Source organism: Phaenicophaeus curvirostris, chromosome 8 (genome assembly GCF_032191515.1).
Source record: "Phaenicophaeus curvirostris isolate KB17595 chromosome 8, BPBGC_Pcur_1.0, whole genome shotgun sequence".
NCBI lineage: Eukaryota > Metazoa > Chordata > Aves > Cuculiformes > Cuculidae > Phaenicophaeus > Phaenicophaeus curvirostris.
This window is the reverse complement of record NC_091399.1, coordinates 3,720,018-3,733,133: the sequence shown is the minus strand read 5'-3', so window position 1 is coordinate 3,733,133 and position 13,116 is coordinate 3,720,018. Positions and strand designations below refer to the sequence as shown.

At 40.4% G+C, this 13,116-nt stretch overlaps 1 protein-coding gene across 2 annotated transcripts in view; it reads right to left on the bottom strand.

Annotated features, from left to right (window-relative positions):
- Positions 1 to 3,693: 3,693 nt before the first annotated feature.
- SLC44A3 (solute carrier family 44 member 3) overlaps positions 3,694 to 13,116 on the bottom strand; it is a 39,645-nt gene continuing 30,222 nt past the window's right edge. Inside the window, exons 11-14 of one of the 2 annotated variants that reach the window (XM_069862144.1) lie at positions 7,704 to 7,841; positions 6,965 to 7,201; positions 5,048 to 5,140; positions 3,694 to 3,947 (exon numbers count right to left, since the gene is read on the bottom strand). In XM_069862144.1, the coding sequence (XP_069718245.1) occupies positions 3,942 to 3,947; positions 5,048 to 5,140; positions 6,965 to 7,201; positions 7,704 to 7,841 (474 nt within the window). In that variant the 3' untranslated portion in view covers positions 3,694 to 3,941. The remainder of the gene's footprint in view (positions 3,948 to 5,047; positions 5,141 to 6,964; positions 7,202 to 7,703; positions 7,842 to 13,116) is intronic. The other variant, XM_069862143.1, reaches the window with a different exon arrangement.

Here is a 13,116-nt window from a genome sequence, read left to right as displayed (position 1 = left end):
TAAGTATTCCCCAATCAGTACCGTCTTTGCCTGTGTTAAGGGTAATGTAGAACTGCTGTCTGTTGCAGTTTAGGTTCTTTCCCATAGGACTTAATCTAAGAAACTTGTAAAAAAATCTCCTGGGAAGGAGGGACAGTGACTTAACAGGAAAGGAATGTAGCTTCTTTACAGCAGAGCTCACTTCCCCTCTAAGTGACTGTGAGGTTGTGACCAGAGATCTTTAACTGTTCACTAAATCCCTGCCCTTTCTCAAGGCAAATGAGGGACTGCACACGTTCAACGCTGCCTCTGCTTCAGCCTGTAACCATCATACCATCACTTTGAGAACTCAAAGCACGCTTGCTCTAGAGCATGTAAGGAGATATCCAATCTTTATGCCTGCTGGACTGCAACCCAAGTTCTTTACTTAGTGATAGCAGAGCTTTATTCTCAAGTAGAAAATACTTTCCTCTTCACTGTGGAGTGCAGACAGGCTGTACTAATTTACCTGCGCTGTTTTTAACAGGAGAAAAACTAAAAAAAGAGTATGCTGTCACTGGGGGCCACTGTTGCTGATCCTAACTTCTGTAAAAAATAAGTATTTACTGAATATTAAGCTTATTTACATTAACATATACATTGTTTTATACTTGCAAGTTCTGGACTTATAAAGGATTCTTCCCTCAAGACTAAAAATTGTGCTTTGCTCCGTTAGTTTCTGTTATCTTTGGGTGTGATGTGGTGACCTGACTTTCAACTGACCTATCTGTTGAATACGTCTTACGCTTATTTATTTCACAGAATTTAAATTTGAAAGGACCTCTGGAGGTCACTGGTCCAAGCCCTGTATCTGAGGCAAGAGAATTACTGCCAAGATGTCTGTTACGACTTGCTCTTCCTGAACTATTCTATTTCCTCCCCTTCAAAATAATAGCATGTAACAATTTGGAACTATTTTATCAAATGCTGAAAAGCAGTGCTACAATCAACAACAGAAGCTTTATTGCTTTCATAGTTTTGGTGAAAGCAGGGTCACTTTTTGAAAGTCTGAACCATGCCCTCTTGTGCTCTTTCTGAGTCCAAAACTTATGCTTTAAACTGCTTGCAGACATTTATTATGGAACTTGAACAGAGGAAACAAGACAACACAAACCCTGTTTTCAGAATGCCTGTTTTCTTTCATCCACAGAGGTATCCAGTGGAATCATAACTAAATTAAGTGAGAGTTTGGTCTTGCTTGGTGTCCACTTCAAATGCAAAGTGCCTTGTTTAAAACAATAAGCTGTAATACTTAGCCATTTCCTGGTATACAGACAGTCGTAGTCCCCATCTCCTGTTTTTAAGGAATATAGTTATAAAAGTAACTCTGGTTCCTCTGCATCCAGTCTTCCACAGTTGCAGGAAGGGAGAGTTCATCCAGTATTGGGCTGCTTTGCAGGGCAAATGTTGAAATACCAGAAGTGGCTTGGACAAGCATCGGTACCTGAACTAGTACTATGTATTCACATAAGCTGTGCCTACATCCAACCCCACCACCACCTTCTAGCCGGCTTTGTAGTTGCCTGACTACACTGTTCTGCAGTAGAAGACAGCAATGAGAAACAAGCACTAAATAACATCAGCTTTTGTGGGGGTGCTTTATCCTCTAACTCAGGTAAGGACTCGTGCCACACAGGAATGCTGCAGCTGGAGACTGTTACTGCTAGTGGAATGTATGTATGATTGAAAACTACAAAGCTATGCTTTGTGTGCAAAACCTAATGAAAATGTACACAGCCAGAACTCTTCTCTAAATATACGTGACTCAACATACTGTCACAGTTGCAATTTCTGGACTTTGGGCAGTACAGAATTGCTTAAACGAAGCGCTGAAATGCAGCTTAACTGGGATTTCTTTATAGTACCTTCCTCCTTTAAAAAGCAAACTAAAATTTGTGGTATGTCTAAAAGTCTTTTCTCCATGTAGGAGAAAAGTGAGGGCAATGGCACTAAATTGTAATTGCAGTGAACAGAATTGCTGAGATTGGAAGAGATCTTTGGAGGTCATCTAGGGATTGTCTGATAATGACACATATATAAAAAATGTCCCTTTCTTCCTTCAGAGAGTTCCCAAGTTAAGGGTCAAAACATGCAGTCTGAGTAGCAAATACAAACAGGAAAAAAAACAGTGTGTAAGGAGAACGGATTGTTTTAAGTTCCAAGTGAACCTACTGTGCTTTGTAAATTGGTAAACATTTTTATATTGTGGAGACTACTACCTGGAAGCAAATTACTGGGACCTAGAAGGGAGAAGTTTTGCCCCTCTGTAAGCACCATATGCACTTTCTCACAGAGAGCTATTGCTTTTCAGCATGACTTTCAGTTCCCACAGCATCCACAAGCCAAGAACCAGAAGTATCCAAGTGTACAGTTCTAAATAATGAGTCTTAGCAAGTCACAGCCAGTAGACGACCAGCTTCACTTACCGGGCAGAAAGTAATTGATCTCTTTCTTTCCCCTTTTTAATCATCCATCTCATATTCCTTCTTTCTGAAGTAGCTCACAGTAAAGCAAAAAAAATTAATTAAGAATAAAAAGCAAGTATGTCTTGGCATTCCCTAGCAGATAACTAATCTCCATTTAACAGCAGGAGATCAGTTACAGTATTTAGCTGAAAAAGATTTGTCATTCAGGCCGTCAATGAGCTTTTCTGTCCGTCACTTCCAGGCTGTGACTAATCAAAGGTTTATCAATCTCTTCATTACGGCAGTTTGAGTCACTTACCTGCAATACTGTCTCACTTCCTATACTGCTGTTTATGAAATCCCTTCTTGGAGTCATCTTCCCACTTCAAACCACTCCTCAAACACTACATTAAAGGAGATTTTGAACAAAGAGTATAAAAGCATATTCCACTGTGTAAAACCTAAAACTACCCCATACTCAGAATGCGGTGGAGCTTGTGAGAGTGTGTTATAACTAGGGTCCAGCTACAAAGTTTAAACAAACCTCAAAATTGCTCACAAGAAAACCCTGACAGACTGTTACCTAGATTTTTTTTTTAAGTGTCTATGCTTACCATGTCCCTCTGATGACTACAGCCCTGACAGGCTCTTCTCTACGTTCCTCCATGATAAATTACATGTCATGTCCATGATACAACTACACATTTCTATAAAGTATCCTTTATAACATCTTTTATTCTCATTTCTGTCCAGCCACTGCTTATCTGCTATTTCTTTGTAAAGCTTTAAGTCCAGATACAAATTTTTTCTGCTTCCTTTGTCTCTTCACTGGCAAAGGGAAGGTAGTTGTTTATTTTTATTTGCAAAAAAAAAAAAAAGGACTATTTCTCATCTGCCCTTTGGAGGGGAGATGGGATAGTTTATGATACTAACTAGTAAAAACATTCCCAAAAGAGTATAAATAAAGACAGACACCTACATTATAACCATTAATTATCTTGACTACAGGGAACTTCTATCAATGGTAATTTCCAGCAGTGAGCTCAGTGCCGTTTCTTAATTGGTTGCACTGGCTGTTCAGATATACAGAATAAATCAGGAAACAGTCACCTCAGAGCGCCTCCTCCTCAAATCTGATCCGGGGATGACTGGTCCAGTGTTCCCCAAGAAGCACAAAACACCCCCCGATGTTATCTGACACACCAAAAGCAATAAAAGGACAGCTCGATGACCTTGCTGACTTAGTATTTTCAGTCTGACAACACAGAAATTTACAAGGCATTTGTTTATTAACAACTTCCAGGCCATCATAACAAGTAAATTAATGAAAATCAGATGTGCTGTCACACAAAATACATTATCCATACAAACAGATTGTGCCATTTTACCAGTGCAGAAGGTACAACAGAGATTTAGAGAACTAATACTTTGTCCTGGGGTACCGATAGCCTTTACTTCTTTTCTATGACTGTTTTGCTTTTGCTGCTCTGCCTTCACACCTCCTGGTGCACTTCATGTTTAAGTCTACGGAGAGAAAAAGTGAGTCAAACAATATGCAGCACTGGTCTTGTTGGTGCATTTAAATGTCACAAGAGTAAACCGAAAATAAGGTTATTTTGTGTCTCACATCCACAATCCTTTTGCAGGGAATAACATTCCCCTCCCTCCCTGCCCTGCCCTGGTTTCTGTTTTCAGAAAAACAATTTTGAAGAAGGAGTAACTGACCCAAACAATGAAAAAAACAAGCACAACTCTCCCTCACTGAGGCAATAAACAGCGTCAGTGCTCAGCAGCTCAACTGCCTAGAGCAGAAAGCCCACAGGATCGCGTGAGAGTTTGCTAGTGCCTGGCACCTCTTGAAAGCAGGTCAAGAAAAATCACCAACATCCATTTTACTCGTGTAAGAAATAGGAAGGAGGACACCAGACGCTCATAGTTGTGTCCAGCATGAATAGGAGCCAGAGTAGCTGTTGCTGCAGAATCTTTCTCCAGCAGCCCTGTCTTGGCCTCCCCTGATGCTGGGGGAAAACCAACCCAGATTATGAACTTGCTGGGGCAGCTTCACAGGTTGGGCAATCTGCAATATTTTTTCTCATGTCAGTTAGTGAGCATTTACTCTCAGGACTTTCCTGAGCGTAGGTGTGGGGGAACTCCCTTCTGGCACCTCAGCTTTTCCACCTCAGCATAAAACAGAGTAAAATAAATACACTGATGGAAAAGAAAGAAATTAAAAGGGTGGGGGTGGAGAGGGAAGGTCTCTAAGCCCTGATGTTGCAGCTCTGGAACTGAAATCAAGCAGCCTGACACTCTTCTGATGTTGCTACAGCAGACAGGTGAAGGGCCAGCTGAACTAGATTTATCTCTCATCCCCTTGCCAATCTTTCTCTTCTGCTGCTGAGCATCCTGGGGAACGGGAAGAAGAATCAGAACAAAAATCTGTCCATTTTGTACTAGCACAGGGTTCCTCGAGCAGGGAAAACAGCAGAAGGGAAAACAGGACACTGGGTACAGCACGTTGGTTGCCGTGAGACATCAGATGTGACAGCCTACATCCATTCTTTTGGGGACACAAAGGCAAACACATTAACTGGCACATAAATATATATCCTACACTCCTGTCTCACCATAGGTTGGAGCTCTGTCCCGTCTTCATTGTCCTGGAAAGGTCTCCTGTGTTTTTGCCCTTCAGTTAACCTGTTACTCTGACTCACAAAGTTCTACAAGGCAAAAATAGGGTGAGGTCATTAGGAAATGCAAACCATTATGCAGATAAAAATACCTGGGAAAAGAAGGTAATTAGCCTGGGGCTAAGACACTATAGCTGGTTCCTAGCTGGATGACACTGAGTGATACTGGGAGGGATTCTGCAGAGGCAACAAGGGTGATGAATGCAACTTGAGAAGGATGAATCAAGAATCTGTCACACCTCCTACTACAGGAACGAGGACTCTGGCTGTCTGAAATCCCTCAGACCGCTCTCTGCCCACTGTTGTGTATCATCCTGAGAGCCACACAGAGCCTCTCTTCCACTCCCAGGCATTTGTAACCTGATTGTAACACAGATGTCCTCAGGTCAAATGCCTTCACACATTGGTAAATTCCAAGTTCTTGGCTATGTGAGTAAACTGACTCTTGATCACACAACAAGGAGGAGTTTGGAAGTGCTGTCCTCAGTTTTTCTGTACAAGGTTATACAGCCTGCCCTGCTAGGAAGACTTCTTACCCCTCTGGGAAGTCCTTTCTTCACCCAAGGTTGTAAGACGGCTAATTACAAGGAACTAATACCAGAGTTAAAGAGAAACTACCACAGATTTTGGAACTGGAGAAAGGAAAGTATGTTTGCTTCATGAAGAATTGGCTTAAGAAGTATTTCAGCATTTGGCAGAACACAGGGAGAAGAACAAAGGTCAGGGCTTCAGAGTTTTCCATTCAGTAACATATTCCTATTAGGGACACATGCTTAAGTACTGTTCTGACTCAAGGCCAAAGAACATCTATCTACTTTCTTCTGCACAAGTGGTTAAGCCTATCTTTAGGCTGCCTTTTTGTTGGGTTTTTTTCAACGAAATTCTATGAACCTTACAGAGAATCTAACAGCAGCATTAAAAAAAAAAAACACAACAAAACCAAACCAGCTCTTCTAACACTGTCCTGAAGAAATCCATCCAGAAAATTCGTATCGTACAAGCTATGCTGGCTGCTGAGTTTGTTTTTCATGAATCACCAAGATTTTCTTTGCCACATGGTTTATGAAGGAAAAGACAGAACTGGGAAAAACAGCATGAAAGGAAAACACATCGGCATCTTCAAATATTCTCTTAATATGAAAGGGGTAGTATATATACATTCAAATACTTCAGATACGGCCATTAACTAAAACTCTCCATCGCTATCAGCCACATAATGATTCTCCATGGACATGCCTGTAATAAAATACAGTAATTATGAAGGTAAGGACACAGATCAATCAGCCCAGAGGAAGAAGAATTTAATCAAGAGACAGAAGACAGTATTTTGGTGAAGGATACATATAGGTATGAAGAAGAGCAACTTGAGGTTGCATGAAGTTTGTTCAGAACTACAGCATCCATAGGATGCAGACAGTTACTTGACCTGCTTCTGGCAACAAGACACTCCTTGTTTACTTTTGTTCATCACTGTACAGTAAATCACAACAAATATAAATATCTAATCTTAGGGCATCTCACAGATCGGCCTCTGTTGCTAGCTCATCTATTTATTTCTATTTTTTCATTAGCAACAACATATATCTAGTAAGGCCTAAAAAGTCAGCCACTACTTACAGGGTACGATCTAAGAGAAGACAGCAGATCATAGCTAGTGCACACGAGCCAGAGGAAGCCATTCCTTTCCATTTATAAATTCACATATAACTTCTATTTCTGCTCCATCCTGTTCTAAGGTGTTGGAAAGGAAATAGCACCGGTCCTAGGTTCAAACTGATAGGTCATGAGGAAAGAAAAGTCCCAAAAGCTTAGAATAGCCCAATTATCTTTGCTTTTATCACTTTTGTATTTTACCAGAAGTTCCAGATCCACAAAGTATGGCTTCTCTGCAGATCCATCATTTGTTTCCATATCAATAGCAAAGCAAAGGAACATGGCATCTGCTGTCACTTCAAACACAGACAGAAAGCTGTGGGACATCAGATAGGCAAAAAATCCAACCAGCAACAGTGGAACTACCCAAGCTTGCAACTCCCGATGGTAGTTAAACGCCATCAATCCTCCAAAAACAGTAAAACATACAACAAACACCTGCAAAGGGCAGCAAGAGAGAAATGCAGCCTCAGTAATCATTTATAAATGCTTCTTAAACAAAAGAAATCACACACACCCCTCCAAAATCCCCCCTAAGACAAATACATTACAATTAATATTTTAGCAGTAAATCTCATCCGAGAAACAGCTACCTGCTTTCTGGCATCACGGAGTTGTCACACTTTGTGTTCAATTCAGCGTGTAAATTTGGTAGAGCAGAGGGAATCTTTTGCTATGTATTTACCAAAGATTCATTGCAATGGGAACTGTAAGAGTGGTGACAAGGACCTGACTAAAACCTAACTACCTAACTAAATACCTCTGTAAAGACTAAGAAAATGATTAAATTCCTCAAACATAATCTTTTCTCCCAAACTCATTTTACAACACTAATAACACTGAGTTTAACTATGATAAACCTTACTTGCTTCAGGTATAAGAAAAGACAATCAAACCTTGATTTTTCACTTCATTCTTACACAACAGTACTTCCTCTTACCTTTCCTAGAAACAGGATAAAATCTCCAAAACAGCTAATGGATGCAAGTTTAGCAGAATTCTTTGCCAAAATAAAGACAGCATCCTTTGCTGATGTACAAAAATTTGTCCCATTTACGGCTGTAGTTGTGTATGCATGCTGAAATGAGAGAAGATAATAACACAGTGAGAGAGGAGAGACCCTTATAATCAACATTTTATTTCAGCAACATGTGAAGCCTTAAACTCTATTGGGAAATACAGAATTTATGAGTACAGTTATTTCCCATAATATGGCAATTTTAATTTAAGTGACTATAATAACTATGCTTCTAGCTTCAAATGTTTTTTCTACATAATTTCCACCACTAGCAGATGCTAGAATAGTGACTAAATAAATTTCTGAACCCACCTTTATCCAATTTAATTTAAAACACCAAAGTTCTCTACCTTAATTTTTGTGAATGAATATAGCACTATTAGTACAAAACACTTCCTCACACACACTGTTCAAACTTACTTGCTCATTTGCTGGTAATCTATCTCCAAGACTGCTGGCAAACTACATAAATGGAACAATCAAACTACGTACTTACCAAGTCATTTAAAAGTTGACAATTGAAAAGCTTTTACCCATGGCCCTGAAATGTCTGCTGAACATTACCAGCAAGTCTTATGAGTAGTTTCCCTTTACTCAAAATATAAGAAGGTGAATTATACCACAAAACATTAGTTACATCTGGTACAGTCAGTAAGAACCACGATGTGCAAAGGATTACTGTTTGGAAGGAACCTTATACACCCCAACATGTACTTGGTGCTTAAGGGTACTTTCTGCTTCACCTGGAAGTGAAAAAAAAATAAGTGGTTTGCTGAAAGTGAATTATACTGGCCTACTGCAAAACACCTCCTGCTCAAAAATCTGTTTTTCCTTACTTACAAATCAAAACATAGAATAGCTTCAGATATCTGAAGGCAGAGGAAATTTATTTTTGCAGAGGCCAGTTTTACCCCACAGCAATTTCTGTAACACGCTTTAGCATAGCAAAGCTATATTGGCAATATCTTAAAATAATACAGAGGAAAAAAAAGTAAATGCAGTCAAAGGTCTTTTGTTTCTTCATTGTAGATATTAGTTATTTTTATATATGACGAAGATTTTTTTTCTCCAATAGTAAGAAAAAAAGAGTAGAAGTAAACAGTGACATTCTGTAAATATTGTACTTACATGGCAGCAAATATAGCCATAGGTGGAAGAAGTATAAATAAAGACCACGGATTTATTGCCTACTCTACGAGAAATCAAAGACTTCACTGAACTCTACAAAAACATAAAGAGTGTCTGCATAAAATCTGAATAAAAATCTGTTCAAACAAGCAAGCATGCTTCATTCCTAAATAGGAAAAAAAGCTTTCTGCGCTAACTTTCATTTATCCTTGTGCTGCTTCTTCCCCTGGGGAGTGCTGTAAGAGGACCAGCAGCAAGACAGACTCTTTGGCTCAGTCAGGCATTGACTACAATACCTTTGGCTTCTCGGTTGCCTGCACTTCTGAAAGGGAAGCATCTGTGTTCTCCCTGCCTCACCCAACCCAAGAGGTCTGTAAGCAGCTCACTGCCGTCCCCTGTGAGGAAACTCAACAGCCAGCGAGCTCGTCCACAGCTGCATCAGCCCAGGATGCAGCAGCAGGACCACTGGCAGTTGGGTAAGGCCAGCGCCAGCCTCGCTGAGCTACCCTCTCCCCACGATACAGGTGGAGCACCCTCTAGTCAAAATCCTCCTCTGCCTCCTGTCCGTAGCTGTCACTGCATATTTCACACATGGACAGACCCATCTTTATAACGTGCTGTGAGTTAAGGCTGTTTCATCATTCCCACTAACAGGCAGGAATTAAGACACTAAGTGGAAAAGGGGTTTTTATGTTTGTTTTTGTTCTGTAAGAACTAAATTTACAGAGCAGATCCTGATCTGGTGAGGTCAGTATAAATTTTGCCAATAATTTAAACAGAGATTCTGTATTCATTATAAATAGCATAAAATGTTCTGTTTTAAAAAATAAAAAGAATGTTGAACATGCATGTGCACTTGTACAAACATTGTTTCCAAACATAAAACAAATAACCATTTGTTTGCACTCTTGAATTAGCTGCTTTGGTATCTGAGGAACGTGCAACGAAAAGAATTTCTGATATTTATTAACTAGAACAGTTATCTGGGAAAGACTGAAAATAATGCTGGAGACTGAATACTACCTGCACAGGGATTTATCATGTTACAAACCAGTTGATAGAAACTGGCATTTATAACAATTGCAACTTCAGCAAATCGCATAACTATCAACTAGTCATAACACTCAAGCAAGAAAGGCTGCCAAGTAAAAATCCAACATTATAGAAGGAATGAGAATGACACAGAAATGAATTAAGAGCTACAAAACTGGTCATTGACCCAGGTGAAGCAAGAATGTCACTAGTACAAGCTGAAGACTTAGCCAAGTGATCTCTACCTTTTGGCAAAAACCAAATTTCTCAGAAAAAAACCTCCAAACACTGGGGGGCAGGGGGTTCTTGTTCAGCCTGGACTGTGGCTTCATCCACTTCCTTCATAATTCTCAAGTTTCCCATGCAGATGCCATACCCTGATCCCATCCAGCTACATAGCAATCCATGCATTCTCACTAAGAAAATACACATCTAACGTTTAAGCAAATGTACATTTCCATGAAACCTAAAGTTGCACAGAGGGGAGCTCAAACGATTTCTCATCCTTATCCACGTAACACACACAAGCTATGACCAATATTGGCAAATAATTTTGCACTTTGGACTAAGAAGCAGAGATATTCCATTAATTTTTCAGTTGCAGGGTATGTGCAACAACCCAATTCCTTCCAAGGAAAAGGTAGTTGTGAGGGCTAAGATGGTTGACCATAGTCAGTTAAGAATCTGCTATGATTTAGAAACAGGTTATTTGAATGTGTTTTTCTACAGAATGTATTATCTTTTCCCATGCACAAAAGCTTTAGTGAACTTGAAAATGTTAGAGAGGACAGCAGGAATGATCCAAAAGGTATGGAATGTCTTCTGTCTGGGAAACAACCGAGTGCACCAGGCTCCTCTGTCTGGAAAAGACATGACTGAAAGAGGATGCCGTAAGAGGGCTACAAAATCATGAAAAATGCAGAGAGGGTAGGCAGGGTTAGATGGCTTGCTGTTTCTTCCAGAACAAAGAATAGGCAGGGGGAGGACCATACAAAGTAGTAGGAGCCAAATTTGAAAACAGATGGTATTTCTTCTCACTGTAAGTCTGTAAGCTGTGAACTGCTGGACAAAGGATGCTTTAGCTGCTGGAAGTTCACATGAGCTCAAGGGAGACTGGGAAAGTTCAGGGAAAAGGGATCCATGATGAGTTATTAAACACATAGAACATACTCAGCTCAAGAAGTCCTTATACTGAAAATAGGTTCAGAAATAGCATAGACACAAGGAAATATACACTCATTCTACCTTAGCATTCACTCAAAACCACTGCTGGACATGGGTGGAGATTTAGTATGACCCAATATAACTATTATGTTTTTTATCATTGCTTAATTAATTGATGCTTTACAATGGTAATCTCTGCTACGGTGGCAAGCAAGTAATAATGGCATTGATAACATACCATTGATCAGAAAGCATGGGAGATAGTGGGTCAGGAACAGCCTTCATCCTTACATCAGCAAGTTGATACTAGTCACCACCTTTGTGAAGAAAACAAGCCTCCTCTGGCTTGGAGCCTGGGAACTAGCCACTCGTTTCTCAGTGTCAGGATGGATAAATAAGGAATGTGAATGTTTACATATATACAAATATCACAGTATGCAAAAAAAACTATTTAAAGAATACATCCTTCTGTGCCTCACAACACAGAATGTCAAGGGTCTTGGAAAAATTGACCTGCTAGTTTCATGAGAAAGACTCTGTGGCTCAGATCCAGGCTCTAAGTTCCCCAACTGTTGAGAATAATCGCTACTTTGTGTAACAGCTGAATTCAGTCCTCCATTCTAGGACTTGCTTTAATAAAATGAGATTGGGGAAGAGAGGATTGCCATAGCAACAGAATCTTCTTGAAAAAAGAGGCAAGAGACATGCTAGACTCACATCTCGCTACAGCTTTTTCTGGTCTTCCGCTTAAATATTTTCAGCCTGATCTGATTTTGCTGCTGCCAACTCTCTTGGGGGCTGCCCTGGTTACCTACACCCACTGCAACGCTGTGTGGCTCAGGCTGAACTTTGAAGTGTCTTAGCTCGCAAGTGTCACAGCTGCCAGTGGAATCCCTTCAGAAAACAAAATCCAGTGGTAGCAAGAATTAATGATGTTTCTGTGGCTGCTGTACAGCAGTCACTGACCCAGTGAGAAAGCTCTATGTTGTCTTTAAGACAGTGGTGCGAAATCAGAGCAATGTGGGCCTGTGAGGCTCTGCTGAAGAGATGAGGACATGTAACACTGGAAGGGAATTTCAGCCACTCCAATCCCTGGATATTTCAGATTAGCACATTATACAATTTCTTCTTGTAAGTAGAAAGTTCCCTCTTTAAACTACTTAAGGCTTTTCCCTCTCCAAGCCCTTAAATTTGGAGCTACTCCAGACAGTTGTCCCTCTGGTCCTTGGGAATCTTATTCCAACTTCCAGACAAGATTTACTCATGAATGGTTTACAGGCACTCATTCTCCTGCTGATCTTGTCTTGGCTCTTATCCTTACTTCCCTGCTCCTTCTCTACTTAATACGCTCATAGACAGTTAATGGGCTTGCTCTTATCATTCGTCAAATTAGACACACCAGATTATTTCCTCCTGCCTTAACTCTGATCGCACAACCAGCAACTTGTACAATGGCAAAGGCTGAATCTGCCCTTTCTGCAACCTTGTTAACTAAAGGCTATTGTCCGTGGGTTGACAAACCCACAGAATATTCTCCTCCCCCACTTCCAACCAATAAGCACACAGCTAATACAGAAATGGTTATTTTTGATTCTTAGGCTACCATCTGTTAAAAACCCTTCAATAGCCTCCCAAATTTTCCCCATCAGTCCAACAAGCACAACTTTACTTTGTTTCTGTTCCATCTTATATTTGCAGTCATCTGTGTATCATCTACCCCTCCCTGCTGTCATCCACTGGATAGTACCAACACAATTTTCTCCTTGGAGGGTAGCTGGGTGCCCTTTCCTACAGTATTGCACTGCTGCACCTGGGCTCCATTACAACCACAGGGGCTGGACCACAGGGATCCCACTTTAAGTGCCCATTGCATCATGATTGCATCATTACTGGAGTAGCTTACAGCAGTTTCTGCAGTTAGTGTGACAATGTTCTCATTTGGGATTTCTGAAATAAAATCAAGCTGATTATTTCCAGAGAGCTGTTCATAAACTGCTCTGCTTAAAAGCAC